The 18,968-nt window shown below is 36.8% G+C and overlaps 1 protein-coding gene across 1 annotated transcript; it reads right to left on the bottom strand.

The window, feature by feature from the left end:
* Positions 1 to 2,260: 2,260 nt before the first annotated feature.
* LOC107824871 (uncharacterized) lies at positions 2,261 to 2,686 on the bottom strand. The gene has a single exon (XM_016651676.1). The coding sequence runs from the start codon at positions 2,684 to 2,686 to the stop codon at positions 2,261 to 2,263; it is 426 nt and encodes a 141-aa protein (XP_016507162.1).
* Between the last annotated feature and the right edge of the window lie 16,282 nt (positions 2,687 to 18,968).

The raw sequence follows: 18,968 nt of genomic DNA, 5'->3' as shown, positions 1-18,968 counted from the left end.
CCATAGTGTCCTCCACCTTCTCCATCACGGCAATGATAAAGAATGTTTGCCATCTCTTCTTCAGGCACACACCTTCGAATCACACCATCTGCATATAGTTTAAACAAAAAAGGGTCATTCCAAAAATAACGTTTTACCTCACCTTGAAGCTTCTTTCTTTGATCATGAGAGAGGTCACGAGGCAACCATCCACTAGCCAAAAAGTTGGCAATATCAGCATACCAACGCAGCCTTTCGGAGACCGTGGCAATGGAGAAAATTTGCTTATCAGGGAACTCTTCTCTTACATCAATTGTTTCAACCGGAGGTCTCTCAAGTCGAGATAGATAATCGGCGACTTGATTTTATGTGCCCTTCCTATCTTTTATATCCAAGTCAAACTCTTGGAGCAATAACACCCAATACATCAGACACGGCTTGGACTCCTTCTTACTTAACAAGTATTTCAAGGCTAAGTGATCAGTGTGTAAAATCACTTTACTCCCTACCAGGTATGATCTAAACTTGTCAAAAGCAAAGACCACATCAAAGAACTCTTTCTCGTTAGTGGCCTATTTGACTATCATTCAACATTCTGCTTGCATAGTAGATGGGCTTAAACATCTTATCTTTTCTTTGCCCCGGAACTGCTCCAACAGCTACATCACTAGCATCACACATTATCTCAAATGGCTGTCTCAAATCAGGTGTCATCATAATAGGAGCACTCACAAGCTTTTCCTTCATCAATTTGAATGTTCTTAATCACTCCACATTGTAAACAAACTTGACATCTTTTGCTAGCAATGCAGTCAATGGTTTGGTAATGTGGGAAAAGTTTTTGATGAACCTCCTATAGAACCCAGCATGTCCCAATAAACTCCTTATGCTCATCATAGACATCGGTGGAGGTAGCCTAGCAATTACATCAACCTTTTCTCTATCAACTTCAATCCCATGTGCAGTCATTTTATGGCCCAAGACGATTCCCTCTTTCACCATGCAGTGGCACTTCTCCCAATTAAGAACCAAGTGAGTGGTTTCACAATGTTCAATTGCGAGCTCCAAATTCTTCAAGAAATCCTCAAAGTCATCACCAAAGAGGGTGAAATCATCCATGAATACTTCTAGACACTTCCCATTTAAATCGGACAATATAGACATCATGCAACTCTGAAACATGGCAGGTGCATTACACATTACATAACCCAAACGACATCACAAAAATACCTGACGGGCAAGTGAATGTGGTCTTCTCAACATCTTCTGGGGTAATGGGTATCTAATTGTAGCCTGAGTACCCATCCAAGAAGCAGTAACATCCATGTCCAACCACTTTCTCGAGCATTTGATCAATAAAGAGGAGTGGGGAGTGGTATTTCCTTGTTGCATCATTCAGCCTTCTATAATTAATGCACATTCTCCACCCAGTGACTGTTCTTGTGGGGATCAATTCATTATCTTCCTTCTTCACCACTATCATGCCCCCTTCTTAGGTACAACTTGGACTGGACTAATCCACTGCCTATCAGATATAGGGAAAATCACTCCCGTATCTAGCAATTTGATGATCTCCTTGTGCACTACCTCCTCCAAATTTTTGTTCAACTTGCATTGGGGCTGCACCACTGGCTTGCTATTTTCTTCCAACAAAATTTTGTGCATGAAAATGGCTGGAATGATTCCTTGAATATCGATTATACTCCAGCCAATAGCCTTCTTGTGCCTTTTCAGACACTCCACCAACTTTTGCCCATGTGTACCTATCAAGTCAGCAGAAATAATCACAAAACAATTGTTAGTTTCAAGAAAAGCACATTTCAAGTGAGTGGGGAGGAATTTCAATTCCACATTAGGCTTAGAAGCCTCCTCTTTTAGTTCCTCCTCATTAACCACTTGATTCTCAGTTTCAAGAGCTTCAGCCTCTTTCTTTAATTCAGGATCTTCATCTCTACTGTGCTAGACTGAGTAATACACCTCTCTAGAGTATCCCCTACAAGCTTGTCAAACTTGTATTTTTCAGTCAATTCACTAACATCTAGCTTGAAGCACGAGTTGGCAGACACCTCATCACTGGGGTATTTCATCATCCTCTTCATCTGGAATACCACTTTTTCATTGCCCACTCTGAGCATAAGCTTCCCCTCATAGATATCAAGGATAGCTCTACCTGTACATAAAAATGGCCTCCCTAGAATTAAAGGTACCTCTTTGTTCACCTCCATATCCACCACAATAAAGTCTACGGGGAACACAAACTTGTCCACCCATACTATAATATCTACAATGATTCCCCAAGCAAAATGGTGGTCTGGTCAGCCAGTTGTAGGGACACTGGTATTGATTTGATCACTCCAAGCTCGCCTTTCATCTTCCTGATTACAAACAGAGGCATTAGATTTATAGATGCACAAGAGTCATAGAGGGCCTTGTTGAATCTCTCATTCCCCAACGAGCATGGTACGGTGAAGCTTCCTGGGTCCCCACACTTTTGGGAAATTTTGTTTTGCAATATGGCACTGCAATGGGCATTCAGCTTGACCAATGTTGTCTCCTCCAATTTTCTCTTGCTAGACAGGATTTCCTTCAAGAATTTTGCATAAACAGGCATCTGAGTGAGTACCTCTGTGAAGGGAATGTTCACGTAAAGTTTCTTGAGCATCTCCAAGAATCGCCCAAAACATTTGTCAAGTTTCTCCCGCTTCATCTTTTGAGGGAATGGTAGGGCTGGCATATGTCTTCTTTCTTCAATCTCCTTTTGTACCTCACTACTCTGGCCTTTTTGCTCTTCCCTCTTTTTCTCTGCTGGTGTCACAATCTACTTGTTCACCACCTCAGGTCTAGCTTTCACTACTGGGTCAGTCAATGTTTTGCCACTTCTCAGAGATACAGCTTTGATTGTTTCCTTTGGGTTCTTTTCAGTGTCAAAGGGAAGAGTTTCAGGAGCCCTCTCAGATAACAAATTTTGAATTTGTCCCATTTGTCTTTCTAAATTCCGGATAGTCATGCCCTGAGCCTCAAATTTTTTATTTGTTTTTTGATGACTGCCTTCATGAGATCTTCCATACTAGACTAATTTGGCTGTTAAGGCTGGTATTGTTGCCTCTGTTGGTTCTGAAAACCTGGTGGTCCTTGACCTTGGGGTCTAGGATTATTTTGCTTCCATGAGTTAAGACTCCCACTAGCTGAACTCCATGAAAAACCTGGATGTCTTTGACCCATAGCATTATAGTTGTTGCCACCTTGGTAATTTCCTCCAGCGTTGATACTTCCTCAGTTGATGCTTGACACTCATGTGTAGGGTGTCCCATTCTACAAAAGTCACATGTTGTTTGCGGCTCGCTCTGTACCTCGGCCAATGTCAGCTTTCTTATCTCCTTGGCCATGGTGTCTAGCTGGGCTTGCATAGATGTGTTAGATTCAACCTGGTTAACACCGACTGATTTTCTTTTGTCATTACTCTCAGTCGACCACTGATTAGCATCCTCAGATAATTCATCAAGGATTAAGACAACCTCCTCCGGAGTTTTCTTCATTATTAGACCTCCACATGTAGTATTCAGAGTTCATCGCGAGGAAGGTGTCAGTCTATCCCAAAAATCCTGGAGTTGCATCCACAAATCAATTCTATTGTGCTGACACTTTCTGACTATCTCCTTGAATCTTTCCCAAGCTTCAAAGACCATTTTCTGTCTCCTTCTGACAGAAATTATGGATTTCCCTTTTGAACTTCCCTGTTTTTGCAGCTGAGAAGTACTTGTCAAGAAACTTTATGGTCATATCTTCCCATGTCCTGATCGAACCTGTGGGTAAGCTACGAAGCCAGTGCTTCGCATCATTTGTCAATGAAAAGGGGAATGCCCTTAAGTAAATTGCATCCTTTAATACTCTATTGTATTGAAAGGTGTTCATGATTTCTTCAAAGTCCATCAGGTGAGTATTAGGATCTTCTTTCACCTTCCCTCTGAAAATGCAGTTGTTTTGGATAGTTTGAACCAAGCCTTGCTTCAATTCGAAGTTGTTTGCTGCTATGGGTGTAGGTCTGACAATTGACAGTCCTTGATTGTAGACTGGCCTAGCATAATCACACAATAATCTTCCAGGCCTGGGTGTAGCATTCTCAAACTGGTTTTCAAACAAAGGTCAGTTTAGATTGAATCTTTGACCTTTATTATGTTCGACAGTCTCATCAGCAATTCTCCGTGCAGCTTCGTGTTGTGCTGCCTCTCTAGCAGCTAAGTCTACTCCTCCATTCTCTTTGTTTGCCATGCTATCTTGAGTCAAAGTTTGACCCAAGAAAATTTCTGTTAATTCTCTTTCTTTTCTAAGTTGTCGCATGTGTTTCTCCAACTCTGGTTCGTAGGGTATCACTTCCTTTGAAGACGATCGAGTCATACACCGGAGAAATCACTTGTATCCTGCACACAAGTGAGAAAAAGTGAATACACTAAAGTAAAAATTGGTTCCTGAATTAGTACTAAAAACTATTTTAAATAATATTGATTGTCAATCCCCGGCAACGGCGCCAAAATTTGACAAGTGTAAAATACAACACAAAATTAATGCTCGCTAGCCAAAAATAGTATAGATTATTTATCGTCTCCACAGGGATTGGATTTAAACATTGTTCGAATAATCTCCAGTTGATTACTATCCAAGAAAATTAACACTTGATTTGATGACTATTACTACGAATAACTACTTAAATTTAAGCAAATAACAATTGATCACAAAAGACAACAGATGAGCACGAAGAAATATCAATGAGGAAAATAAGGGTAATTGACTAGGCGGGTGCAAGATAACTGACTTGGGATCCAATTCTTGAGTTAATTCACTCTACAATACGGTTGATTCTCACAAATTCAACTGATAATCAGATTACACTTAAAGTTAATATTCCTCTTTCGATTAAATATTAATTTTAGTAATTAATCCAATTGAAGCACGGTAAAAAATTACAACAATAAAATGATATTTATGATCTAAAGGGTAACTTCCCACGAATATTTCCTATTTTCTAGTTCGATTAACAATTCAAGAGGCTATTTCGATTACCTATTTGAATCACGAATTTAAACTAGAGAATAAGATGTGATGAAATTTATTATCAAACTCCTCTTTCGATTAAGCAAAATACTAAATAACTCCACAATACATATTGAAGCTCTATCAATTAATTCTAACAATTATCAAGAATCGAATACCTAATTAAGCTATTGAAACACCATATCTGTCAACACCCTAATGAAAATTACTCCATAGCAATGGAGTAAGATATCTCAAATAAATTTAAGAATAAAAAAAATATCAATTCTAATGATTTGATACTAACTCTCGTATTGTACCAATTGCAGGTTAAAATCTTGATGAATTCTTGAGTCTTCTTGCTTTGGTTGGTTCTCCAACCTTCTCTAGGTCAAAAGTCCCCTCAAAATCGTATTTTTGATGTATTTAAGTCGTCTCAAAACAAACTCGGACGAAACTATCATTTCCTAGCCGAACTAGGAAATTACTCTGACATTTTCATACTGCCGCATCGTGCCCCGCGCTGCCCCATGTGGCGCGCTTGTGGGGAAATCCATAGAGCTTCGCAAAATCATATCGGATCAACTTTTGCACTGCCGCACCGCTCCTCGCGGCCCCCCATGCGGCGCGGCTGTGCCTTTTTCTCATAGTAAATGCGTTTGTTCATTCTTTAACATCCGGACTTGGTCCTTGACCCCCGAACGTGATCTTGGCTTAATTGCTTGGGCTTCTACTCAGACTTCAAAGCTCCAACTTGTTCGATTTAGCTCCAAATTACCTTAATAGTTCGGAATTATTTCCTGCAAGGCATAAAACACGTAATAAGTGTAATTCACTATCATTTAAGCTCAAACACACGTAAAATACAGTAATTAGAGTGCAATACTACGGCTAAAATACGGGTTTCTAGCCTACCATCAGTAAGCTGAAGTCGCACCATGTCCTGCCTGATCACATCTCCCCAATACTTCTTAGGTTGCCCTCTACCTCTTCTCATGCCCTCCAGCACCAACCATTTACACCTCCTCACTAGGGCATCTAGGCTTCTCCGTTTCAATTGCCCGAACCATCTTAGCTTTACTTCGCGCATTTTATCCTCTATGGGGGCCACACCCAGTTTCTCCCAAATATCCTCACTCCTAATCTTATCAAACCTAGTGTACACGCACATCCATCGAATATCCTCATTTCTGCTACGTTCATCTTCTCGTTATGGGAGTTCTTGATTGGGCAGTATTCAGCCCCATACAACATTGTCCGTCTAACCACCGCCTTGTAGAACTGACCTTTAAGTTTTGGTGGCACATTCTTATCATTCAGGACGCCATACGCTAACCTCTATTTCATTCACCCCGCTCATGTACGGTGTGTGACATTCTCGTCAATCTTTCTGCTCACTTGGATATCTGACCCAAGATACTTGAAACTTCCTCTCTTAGGGATGACTTGCGAATCAAGCCTCACGACTATATCCGCTCCCCTCATCTCGTCGATGAACTTACACTCTAGGTACTCCGTCTTAGTCCTGCTCAACTTAAATCCTTTTGACTCCAAGGTCTATCTCTAAACCTCCAACTTCTCGTTGACACTACCTTGCATCTCATCAATCAATACCATATTGTCAGCGAATAACATACACCATGGCACCTCCCCTTGAATATGACTCGTTAGTGCATCCATCGCCAAAGCAAATAAGAACGGGCTGAGTGCAGATCCTTGGTTTCCCCATCCCAACCGGAAAGTATTCCGAGTCACCTCCCACTGTCCTCATCCGAGCCTTAGCTCCATCATACATGTCCTTAATCACTCTAATGTATGAATGTATGCGACAGGAACACCTCTAGCTTCCAAACATCTCCAAAAAAAATATAAAATATTAATTTAAAACAGCATATATAAAATTTCAACCATGCAACTCCAACATTAATCCAAATTTACCTATGCTTAAATTCTGTAATTTATAACCAAGATTAATAGATGAGTGTAATTACAAACGTCGATGGGCCTTTATAAAGGCAAGTACAAAGTGACAAAAAGTTGTAATCCTCCGAAAAGGAAAAGCATGCAACAAAAACGTTATAAATTTCCAAGAAACTTCGTAGTAATTAACTTTCTAAAAGAAATACAAAATATATTCATTGTAAGTAGCATAAAGAGAAACTTAATTTGAGCCTACTATTAGTGGCATATTAGCAAAATCATAGTGTGTAGTGCTTGGTGCGCAAGTTTCTTTATTATCATCTGATAAACCTTCTGATTAATTCAATCATAACTTCTTACGCAGTTTCATTACTGTACCACAAAATCAAGATTAGATAAGTAGAGAGCGAAAGTGTTACTACAGTATGAGAGACATGAAGACAAACTCAACTACTTCATTCTGGCAATGGAAATCTCCATTGCCTTACCTTTTCGGTGGTTTAGCATTAACGTTGGCACTCATTGTGGTGGCACTTGTCCTCCTCGCTTGTTCCTTCCATAAACGCCGCCTTTCCTCCGCCGTGTCCGACGAAGAGAAATCTGCACCTCGTCCGGTGAATATTACAATTGAGGATATGTCGCCGAGGATCATCGTAATCATGGCCGGCGATCAGAAACCCACCCACATCGGAGTTCCTGCTATTTCTTCATCATCAGATAAACCTTCTGATTAATTCACTAATGATAAAATATATAGGTGCTGCTCGCTCGCTTCCTCGAGTTAAAAGTTTTGCTAGCTTTAATTTTGTCTCTTAGAACCAATTTAAACTCGGGAATCCATTTGTAATATTCTTCTATAGTATGTACGTAAACGAGATAGTAGTTCAGAAATGTGAATTCTCCTCCGATCATAATTAGTTCTTCGCCTAATTAATCAAGTAAATAATACATGATTTGCAATCTTAATTACTTAACCCTTTTTGGTTTCTATTTATCTTCTTTTCCATTTATCTCGTTGTGTGGTGCTTTTGCCGGGGTAAAGATCTTTCTTATCCAACAGTTACTGAATTTGGACTTGATGAATATTTATTCGCACGGATGCCTTTTTTCTATTGTTTTTTTTATTTGAATAATTGTTTCATATACGAGTGCCTTTTTTGTTGAATGGAGTGGCATATACTTTGATATGCTGCGTCAGAGATGCACACAATTTCGCAGTACGAACTGTGAATATAACAAAAAAGAAGAAATTTTGGACATGGATAAATGAGTTGGAACATCAATTACGTAGAAGAGTTGAAGTCAAGTGGGGTTGTGGTAAATTCCAGAAGGATTGCCCTATTAACCTTTTCTGAGAAAAATATGGAGAAGAATGCGGCGAGCCGTTCACGCACAATAGAGAAAAAGATGGGTGAACGAATACATGAGATGATGACAAAAATGTAAGGGAAGGATTTAAAGATATATACATTGATAATATAATTTGCAGTGGACTGGCTACTACATTTCTTGATATTCTTTTTGTTCAACTTCGTTTTTGTATTTTTTGGTTTACGACTCATAGAAGAATGTGAACCGATGCAAATCTTATACTAGCAATTAATCTAACGAAGAGGAGTGTAGAGATGACATTAAGCTAAGGTTTTACTCAGCTTTCGCATAAATTATATTGTATATTGATATTATATTTATGTGATAAGTTTTGTATTAATTTTACAATAGTTAGTCATAACGGCCTCAGTGAAGACATATATCTTGTATGTGTTTACTTTTTTTAAAAAAATGGTGTAAATTAATTTTAATTTTATCAAGTATCCTAAAAGGTAATTACATGTAATCACATATATCAAGGTTAAATTACTAACATGAAAATAATATGGATTGTCAATTAGACAATTTAAAATACACTAAAATTTTAAAATATATATATGTTTAATTCTAAAATCATTGGGATAGTATAAACATTGATTATGAGTTAGTTTTGTCCCTACTTTTGGTCAAACTGATCACAAATACTGCAATTATTTTCCGGATGTTTTTCATTGCGCCAAAATGATAACATCATGTCGTCTCCTTTCTCCTCCTAATTAGGAACTATGTTTATTGTTTTTTTTTAAAAAAAACAAATATTATATTAAATTTTGATTAAAAAGGAAAGACAATTTGTGGGTATATAAATGAGGTAAATTAGGTAATAAAATCAACACATTTACCTTAGTGTGTGAATGTAGACTTTATTTTGGATTACATTTGACTTACTCAGAATATATAACCCAAATTCTGCTTCTCTATTTATTTTTTTCTCACAAAATAAAGTTACTTTACTCATTTTCCCCTTTCTTCAAAGAAAATTATTATTTTGTCAAAACTCAAAGCCTGAGGTGTGTCGGACAATGTATTGCATATTCTTTTTTGTTCATTCCAAAACTGCAATAAGCAAATTGAAGCAGTGAATTATCAACCTCTAGAACAGGTTCTATTGCTTTAACTTTTATTATTTTTATTTAAACCTTGAATATTACTTAAAACATAATAGTCATTCAGGTATTGTTAGCTTAGACTTATTTTTTACATTAAAAGTGCTAAGAAAAATAGTAGAAGTGGAAAATGATACTTTAATTGATTTAATTGATATATTTAATCAGATAAAAGACTGAATTCTTTGTCAAATACCTATATTATTTCTAGAACAATGTTACTAGTTCCTTAGATGAAAGACGTTTTCAAAATTAAAATTGATAAAATATTATCTAAAATAAAAAATGTCTCAAGATCGTTGTTTTCTTTCATTGTTAATCACCTTACTATCTTGCTGTTTTTATTCTGCTTTTATATGGCTTTTTGGTATTGTCTCTTCTTGTCTATATTTTCATTAATATGGTGCTTATACTTTCCTGAGCCGAGGGTCTATTGAAAACAACATCTCTATCCTCATAAGGTAGGGGTAAAGTCTGCGTACACACAACCCTCCACAGACCCCACAGTATGGGATAATACTAGGTATGTTGTTGTAAAAAATGTCTCAAGAAAGATTAAACAAACTGACTAATAATTAATGGTTTGCATATCAAAATGTTAGAAAAATAATCTTCAAATAAAGTTATATATGAAGTATTTTTTTTAAAAGAAACAATATTTAAGGCCTCCTTTTAAAGTTTCGCTTTAGGCCACCGAATATGTTGAGCCGCCCCTGCTCCTAATGTGTCATTTCACTAATATGCTACCAGACAAAGCTGCATACAAATTACTTCTAGTAGATTTAAAGAATAAATAAAATTTAAAAGGAAAAAAGAAAATTCTAGGGTGGAGGAAAGAGGAGTAGTGAATACAAACTTTAATTTTAATCCTGGAAACATCTATAATTCCATGTTGGAACGACAATATATGAAAAGTGTCACATATCACACGGCAATATCCTTCCGGTGTATATCAAATTAATGTATTTTATCATACATAACTGAAAATAATAAATGAGGTGAAAATATATATTAATTCGTCATAGTTAGGTGATATAAAAGTATACAAAAGACATATAAATCATATCGATTAAACACCGGGTCTACCTAAATTTTTACGGGTCAGAATATATTTATCAAACGATGACGGGTTAAGTGTGTGTTTGGTACGAAGGAAAATGTTTTCCTAAAAAATGTTTCATAGAAAATGAGTGGTTTTATCACTTATTTTCCGTTTGGTTGGTGAGTAAAAAAAAAATTTCGGAAAATATTTTCTAGTGTTTAGTTAGAGAGTAGAAAATATTTTTTATGGTACTCTCCTCACCCCCTTCTCCCAAGTCCACATATCTCTTGTCCCCCCCCTCCCCCCCCTCCCCCCCAAAATACCCAACGTTTTCAAGACTCTTTTTTCTTCAAGAATTTAATTATTCTTCTATAAATTCACACAAACCCAAAAAAACTAATGTGATGCTTTACTTTTTTAAGCAAAAATAAAGTTGAAATTTGTGCTCTGTAGCTAAAAAGAAAACATTTTTTTTTATTGAAAAAAGTATTCTTTCTACAATATGAAAATAAAGTACTCATTTTATTAAAATAAAACAAAATACTTTTTCTATATCATGAAAAGAAAGTATTTTTTTGTCAAAATGAAAAAAATACTTTTTTATATCATGAAAAGAAAATAATCATTTGTTGAAATGAAAAAAATATAATCTATAACATAAAAAAGAAAGTACTATTAATAATATTTTTATTTAGGGTGGGGGTGAGTTTGGGTGGGGCGGGGGCGAGGGTTGGGTTGGGGTGGGCGAGGTGAGGACTGTAGGTGGGGTTGGCAGGGATGGATAATATGGTGGAGAATGTTGAAAAGGAGTTTTGGAAAATATTTTCCCTTCTCTTGATAAGGAAAATATTTTTCACCAAAATGAGTTGATGAGAAAAATATTTTTCAACACATTTAAGTCAACCAAACATAGGAAAACTAGAAATGTTTTTCTTCGTACCAAACACACCCTGAATAAGAAACCATGGCGTTGGACATGTCTATACATCATATTAGGAAATATGAAGTAGGGATGATTATCGGGCGGATCGGGCGTGTCACGGTCCAAAATCCATTGTAGGTCATGATGGCGCCTAACGCCGCTGTTAGACAAGCCAACGGTGATTAATCAACTTAGTTACTCGTTTTATTATTTTCAAAATCATGAATCCCATTAAATAAGTTGAGTAAAATCTGGTACCAGTAGAAAACCCGTGATTTTATTTTCTAATTTTCAATACTCGTGATAATAATTACGTGAACTACAATAATAAACATCCAGTAGGAACCCCCAAAAATCGGTGTCACAAGTGTATGAGCATCTACTAAGGAGTACAATAATAATAAAACATATGTCTGGAATACAAGTTAGATCAGAGAGAATATAAATAACTCTGATGGAGACTTTGTATGCTGGGGATCGTAACATGGAATGCAACTCACCGTAACAAATCCCCGCAACAGTCGCGCCTTTACGCCCAAAAGACCACCAAACATATATATAAATACATGCACAATAAGTGCAGCAAGTGTAATATGAGTACGTAAATCAACGCATATCTAGTAAGTATCTAGCCTAACCTCGGAGAAGTAGTGACGAGGGGTCGACATCGACACTTACTAGTGGTCTAATAACTCAAATACAGTAGGAAGTAAACAAATATACGACAGGGTAATAAACAGTATAAACAAATATAGGTATGTGGTACAATCCTCCTCTGAACAGTAAATTCAAGCTTTCAACTATCAGTTACCTCCTCAACCGGAGTATATATGAAATGGACCTCACCAGATAGGTCGTCACAACTCAAATCAGGAAAACACACGGATACGCTGGTTTCTTGTCAAATATTATGTACGACACTGCCGAGGCGAACGGCTCGATCCCATGAGAGTATTTTATAGAAATGTCGAGGCGTACGGCCCGATCCCATAATAATATGTACACCGTCGAGGGTCGAACCACACGAACCATAGATGCATCTATTATACTGTCGAGGTGAACGGCCCGCTCCCATAAGAGTATGGTACATAATCCTGTCGAGGCGATCGGTCCGATCCCATTAGAGTAAGAAGCTTTAACGGGTCCTTGATCCCCTCACGAATAAACGTGTGAGTTATGAACTTTAAGGAAAGTTTTGCAATGAAAACGCACAATGCTGGAGGAATTCATAAGGGAAGCACAAATTATTCTGCGGATTATCAAGTAGCTCGTCACATCTCTACAATAGCGAGTCTATCACCCTATGCAAGTCTAGTCTCAAGTCGTAACGCGAAATAAAGGAATTAAACGAGCAAAGATGACTCAAATAGTTTAATTATAGTATGGCGTGAACCTAAGTCTACCCGGACATAATCAGGAGTTCTAGCATACGCACGGACACTCGTCACCTCATACGTGTGTTAGCTCTCACAACATGTGACACATAAGAATATAACACTTATGGGGTAAATTTCCCTTCACATGGTTAGACAGGAGACTTACCTCGCTCCGAAGTTCCATAATTGGCTCCAACGCCACTCTAACACCTCAAACAGATACCCGTCGCTCCAAAATTAGTCAAACAATGTGCAAACCAATAACAATATACTCTAATACTCGTAATAAATTAATTTATAACAATTTCCAACTCTGCTCGAAAAGTCAATAAAGCCAACCCCCGGGCCCCCAGGCCTACGTGCCCGGAACCCAACAAAACTCACAAAATCCGACAACCCATTTTATTACGAGTCCAACCATACTAGTTTCACTCAAATCCAACTCCGAATCGACGTTCAAAACTAAAAAATTTACTTTATGAAATTTTAAACAAAACCCCTCAAATTTCACTTTGAAATCATCAATCAAATTGCCAAAAATAAGGATAGATTCATGAAATATAATTAAAATCGAGTAGAGAACACTTATCCAAAGGCTCAAAATGCCCCATATAACATAAAAATCATGAATCGACGATAAAAATCTTTCTTTCAACTTTTAAACTTCCAAACTCCGACGAACGCGTCCGAATCATATCAAAATATTTCGGAATGTCGCCAAACTTTACGCACAAGTTACAAATTACGATACGAACCTATTCCAAGGTTTGGAACCCCAAACGGACATCGATATCACCAAAGTACTCCTCAAACCAAACTTAAGAAATTCTAAAACCTTCAAAATGCCAACTTTCCACAATGAGCGCCGAAATGCTCCCGGGCGACCCGATACTCAACCCGAACATACGCCCAAGTCCGAAATCATCATATGAACCTATTGGAATCTTCAAATCCCGATTTTGAGGTCGTTTGCTCATAAGTCAAACCTTAGTCAATTTTTCCAACTTAAAGCTTCCGAAATTAGAATTTTTCTTCCGAATCAACTCTGAACTTCCCGAAATTCGATTCTAACTACGCGTATAAGTCATAAAACATGAAGTGAAACTACCCAAGGCCTCAAACCGCCGAGCGACGCGCTAGAGCTCAAAACGACCGGTCGGGTCATTACATGGCAGATAATTACGTTTAACGGCTCGGCTTAACGGTTATCAGATTGTAAATATAGTAATCCGCTAACCATCCAATAAGACAACTGGCGGATTGGTATCGGATTAACAATTATCGGGCGATTATCGGCTAAACCAAATAAAAATATTTTGAACAACCATTCAATCAATACCAAATAGTTTCAAATCAATACCAAATTTTTAATACCATCTAAGATCTAACCAAACAGTATTTTTTAATTAAAAAGTCTTCAAGACTACTCATACTGTCATACACGTATTAACCAAATTTATCAAGACTGCTCATACAGACATACACGTATTATTCATTGAGATTTTGATTTTTCGACTTCTTTCTCAATTCTCAGTTCAAGAAAGAGACAAAACTGACGACTTCTCTGTCTCCGTTGGCGGCAGACAATTGAGAATTAGAAAATAAAAATTAGGGATTTAGCTATTTAGAATTTCAATAGTACTTTATATACATAGGGGTAAAAGTGTAAATATAAAAATTCTTAACGGGTTAACAGTTTACCCGATAAGAAAATTGAGTAATCTGTCCCCAAATCGTTAAGCCGTTAATTATAAAATCTCAATCTATTCACCATCCATTACCCAGATAATCCGATACCAATAAGCCAATAAATTATTGATTTAATTAACGGTTTCGGTTGGGTTTTGAACCGTAAGGCTACAAGAGAATGATTGCTCTTTTCACTCTTTTTTTCTACTTTTATGGCCCATTGAAGTGATATGTACGTACTTTTAAAAGTGGTTTAACATGGACAAAGGGAGTAAGTAAAAAGTAGTCAGTGAGAAATTCAATTTAAATGTGGGCATAATAAGTCAATTAGAGGGGAAGTTACACTACCACTTTGTCTTTTTTCTGTGGAATGCATAAACTCATTATTCGATGCCCACTGGAAAATTGGAAGTTAATCCACTTTTTTAGTTTTCTTTTTTTTTTTCTTCTTTTTTATAACACTATTGGACACTTTTGTGAGCTCATTTAACTTTTGAAGTTGATGGCAATTGACTTATTGACCCGAGTTTCTTCCCCTCCCTGTTACAGTTATATAAACCATACGATGACACCACACACGGCTTTCTTTTTTTCTTTTTTCTCTTGTCTCAATTATTAATTTTTTTATTACTAGGCAGCCACTACTTCTTGTTCCTTCAATATATACTTTTCATTCTTGTTAAAAAAAAATGTTTTTTATAAGTTGTTTAATTACCAAACTGGACTAATAAAAAAATCTTTGTTATGATCTTATATATCATACAAAAAAAATCAAATATTTTGACAAATGGTCTGCTTGGTCTATATACGTATCCAAAAGTAATCCATTGGATAGGTGGGCTGAGTTGAACTACGTTCAAATTGACCTGCCGTATAAATAGGGAAAATAAAAAATATCATATTTACGATTGATAATTGAAAAATAGTAACAATTTCAAAAGTAATAGAAATTTAGTCATTTTTTTATATAAAGATAAAATCTGAACAAAAATATCCTTAAAATCCGAAAATATTCCAGCATAATATGATGAAGTTCGAATTTTTTACTTATGAGCTTCCAGCATAATGTGCTAGAATTTCATAATGTGTTTGAGTTCCAACATAATATGCGGGAAGTTTATATGCAGGAGCTCTATAATCCAGCATATTATGCTGGAACTTTCCGTGTCTGAAATTCCAACATAATATGCTGGAAGTTTATACGCAGGAGCTCCATAATCCTGCATATTATGCTGGAATTTTTCGCTTTTTAGCAAAATAATGACTATTTTTCAATGACTTTATAAACGCTGACTATTTTTCAGTAACCGGTCCAAAAATTGGCTAGCCCGTGCTATTTTTACCTAATAATATAACACCACCCTCTTTATTTGACATTAAACTAATTGGGCGTGTGTAGAATGCGGAGGGTCGGCAACGTCTTGGAATGAAAATTGTGAAACAAATTAGAAGCAAGGTTATGTGCACTTGAAAATGTTGGGATGTTAGTGTCTAGAAACTTGGTACGGCATGATGATTTATAATAATTATCACAGTAATATATATACCCACCAAGAGAGTCCCTTTCGAATTTGACGTTGTATCCACATATAGGAGAAGTCTCCTCTTCTTTCAGTGGCAGACACTTTTTGCTAATTAGTATGTTCCACAATATGGAAAATGTGTACGATTATTAAGTTCAAATCTAATCCTTCTTCCCATATCTCAAACCCACCCGAAATATTTAAAGGAATACTCAAAGATATGGGGCGTCATTTATCAAATATATATGTGGTCAACATGTACTTCTAACTTAATTATGTGATCAGCACAGTAATACGTTTTTTGGAAATAATTCAGAATAATTGCACTAGCTATATATCGGAGTATCCCTTCTTCTTCTTTTTTTTCCTTTCACACTCTTGGATCTCATTTTAATTGACAACGTCTAATGGAGCAATGAAACTTGAAATGTTAATTTAACTTCTTTTTTTTATATTAATTGGTTAGATGTTGTATTTATCATGAAGAAACTGAGGGGACTAGGCGTAACCTCAAACTTATATCAGAAAAGAATGGTGCACCAGGCCATTCTTCAAAAAATTGGAGCCTTTAAACAAAATGACTCCTGAATTAGACCATAGAAATTAGCTTTATCATATCTAGCTATAAGGCTTGGCAGTTACCACTTATCAAGTTGAAGAGGTCCCTTTGCTTTTCCAGGTAGCTGCTGGAAGCTATAAAAGAAGTTAGCATCCTCCAATGTTGTTGCATGCTTTGCCAATGCATCAACAACATAGTTTGCTTCCCTGTAACAATGCGAAATTCTTATCGTTTGCAGTGGCGAAACCAGAATTTTCATTAAGGGTTGTCAAACAATAAATAATTAGCTACATCGAAAGTCAAGGGGAATCAACGTATAGTAAATATACATAAAATATAAAAAAGTATCTAGCAATATAGTGTAAACTTTCGGCGAAGGGGTGTCATTGACACCCCTTGGTTCAATGTGGCTCCGCCACTGCTCGCTTGGTCTATTCTCTGTAAGATATCCTCTATAACTTCCTTCAATTTGCAATTGTTTGTGTCTATGTTTTGCAGCATATCAACAATCATCAAAGAATCCAGTTGGAGCTCAAAATTGGTGATTCCATGTTGCAAACATGGTTGTACACCAGTTCTAGCAGCTAACACTTCTGCCATGATGTTACTCTTACAATGTACTGGTACTGAAAAAGCAACAATAAGGTCCCCAGCTTCATTTCTTAGAATACCTCCAATGCCTGCCTTGCTTTCTTCCTTCATGTAATTTTCATCAGTGTTCATTTTAAATTTACCTGGTTCCGGTATGATTCATGTAACTGGGAACACTTTAAGAACAGGTTTGAACTTCTCTATAACTTCACAGAGTCTAGTCCAAGGCCATGGAAAATCACAGTTAGGGAAACTAATTCCCAATGCTGCCTTAATATTCCAGTAGATGTTAGGCTCCATACTCCTATTCAAAAACTTTTTTTGAGTACCATATTTACATGAGCACCAACTTTTCCACATTTCCCATACAATCACCACAGGAGTTATCTGCAACAAATATTTGTGAACCTCATTTTTAGGTCTAACTCCCCACCATTGGGACATTAAACTTCTAATAGTGTTCATCTGCCCATTAACCCCCAAAGGAGCACCAAACGTTTTCCATAGATAAACAGCAGGCCGACTCTCTACAAAAAAAATGCTGAATTGTCTCACAATTGGGTATCACACAACATAGACCCCTAGATACCATTGGTTTTCCAAATCTGAATAATGTATCATCAAAAGGAAATTTTTTCTGAAGCAACCTTCATGTTAGGAATGATATCTTTGTTGGAATGTTCCTATTCCACAGTCTAGATAGCATTAAGTTTGTAGGTCTTCTTTTTCTAAGGACTTGCCAAGCTGAATCATAAGAAAAATTACCATCTGTTGTAGGTTCCCATAGTGCATAGTCATTTCTTATTTTGGTCTCCAATCTTCTCTGTCTGAACTTGTTGTACCATGTTTTCTGGAAGTGCTTCACTCAGTTTGTTTTCATCCCATCTTCCATCTTGTATGAAGTCTTTGACTGTAGGCTTGGCAGATCTTGAGACGATTGGATATGTATTGGCCAAAGGCCCTTTACCTGTCCAATTGTCCCACCAAAAACTATAATCTCCTTTGTTAATCATCCAACAGATATTGGCCTCTGCTTTCCCTCTCATTCCCAGTCATATTTCTCCAGATGTATGATTGCTTTGGTTGTTCCTTTGAGTACCACAGGGTGTCCTCTAGAGCAGTATTTTGCTCTAAGAAAATCTGTCCATAGATTTTGTTATGTCCTAAAATTCCACCACCTTTTGATAGCAAAAGTGCCTCCAATGTCTTCAAGGCTTCTTATACCAATATCACCTTCCTCTTTGGGATAGCACAAATTACTCCAAGAGCTCCAATGGTATTTTGTCTTGTCATTAGCACTTCCCCAGAAGAAATTGGCAAAATATTTCTCCAAAATTCTGTATATAGCTTTGGGAGGATTCATTGCTGCAAGAGTGTAAGTTGGAATAGCCTGCAAAACATGTTTAACCAAAAGTTATTTTTCCTCCATAAGACACCAATTTGCCTTGTCATCCATTGAGTCTCTTAGCTATCTTAGAAACAAGACCATCAAAGTAGACTATCCTCTTCCTTCCAACAAAAATAGGGCATCCCAAATAAACAAAAGGAAAAGCTTTATTGAGAAATCTTGTACTTGTTCTCATTCTGTTTATCCTAGATGGTGAAGCTTTAGGGTCTGTCAAGAAGAAACTCTTATCCTGATTGACTAATTGTCCTGAATCTTCTTCATATTTCTACACCACCTTCATGACAAGTCTAATTGACTTAGTGTTTCCAGCAGTAAAGATCACAATGTCATCTGCATAAGACAGATGACTCACCTTAAGACCCATGGGACTTATAGAGAAAGGGGTAAAGTTACAATTATGTTATAGATTATTAAGTATTCTGGAGAGAATTTCAGCTGCCAACAAAAACAAAGA

The sequence above is a fragment of the Nicotiana tabacum genome, chromosome 17, assembly GCF_000715075.1.
Source record: "Nicotiana tabacum cultivar K326 chromosome 17, ASM71507v2, whole genome shotgun sequence".
Taxonomy (NCBI): domain Eukaryota; kingdom Viridiplantae; phylum Streptophyta; class Magnoliopsida; order Solanales; family Solanaceae; genus Nicotiana; species Nicotiana tabacum.
Note: the sequence above shows the minus strand (reverse complement) of the source record. Positions and strands in the feature narration are given on the sequence as shown.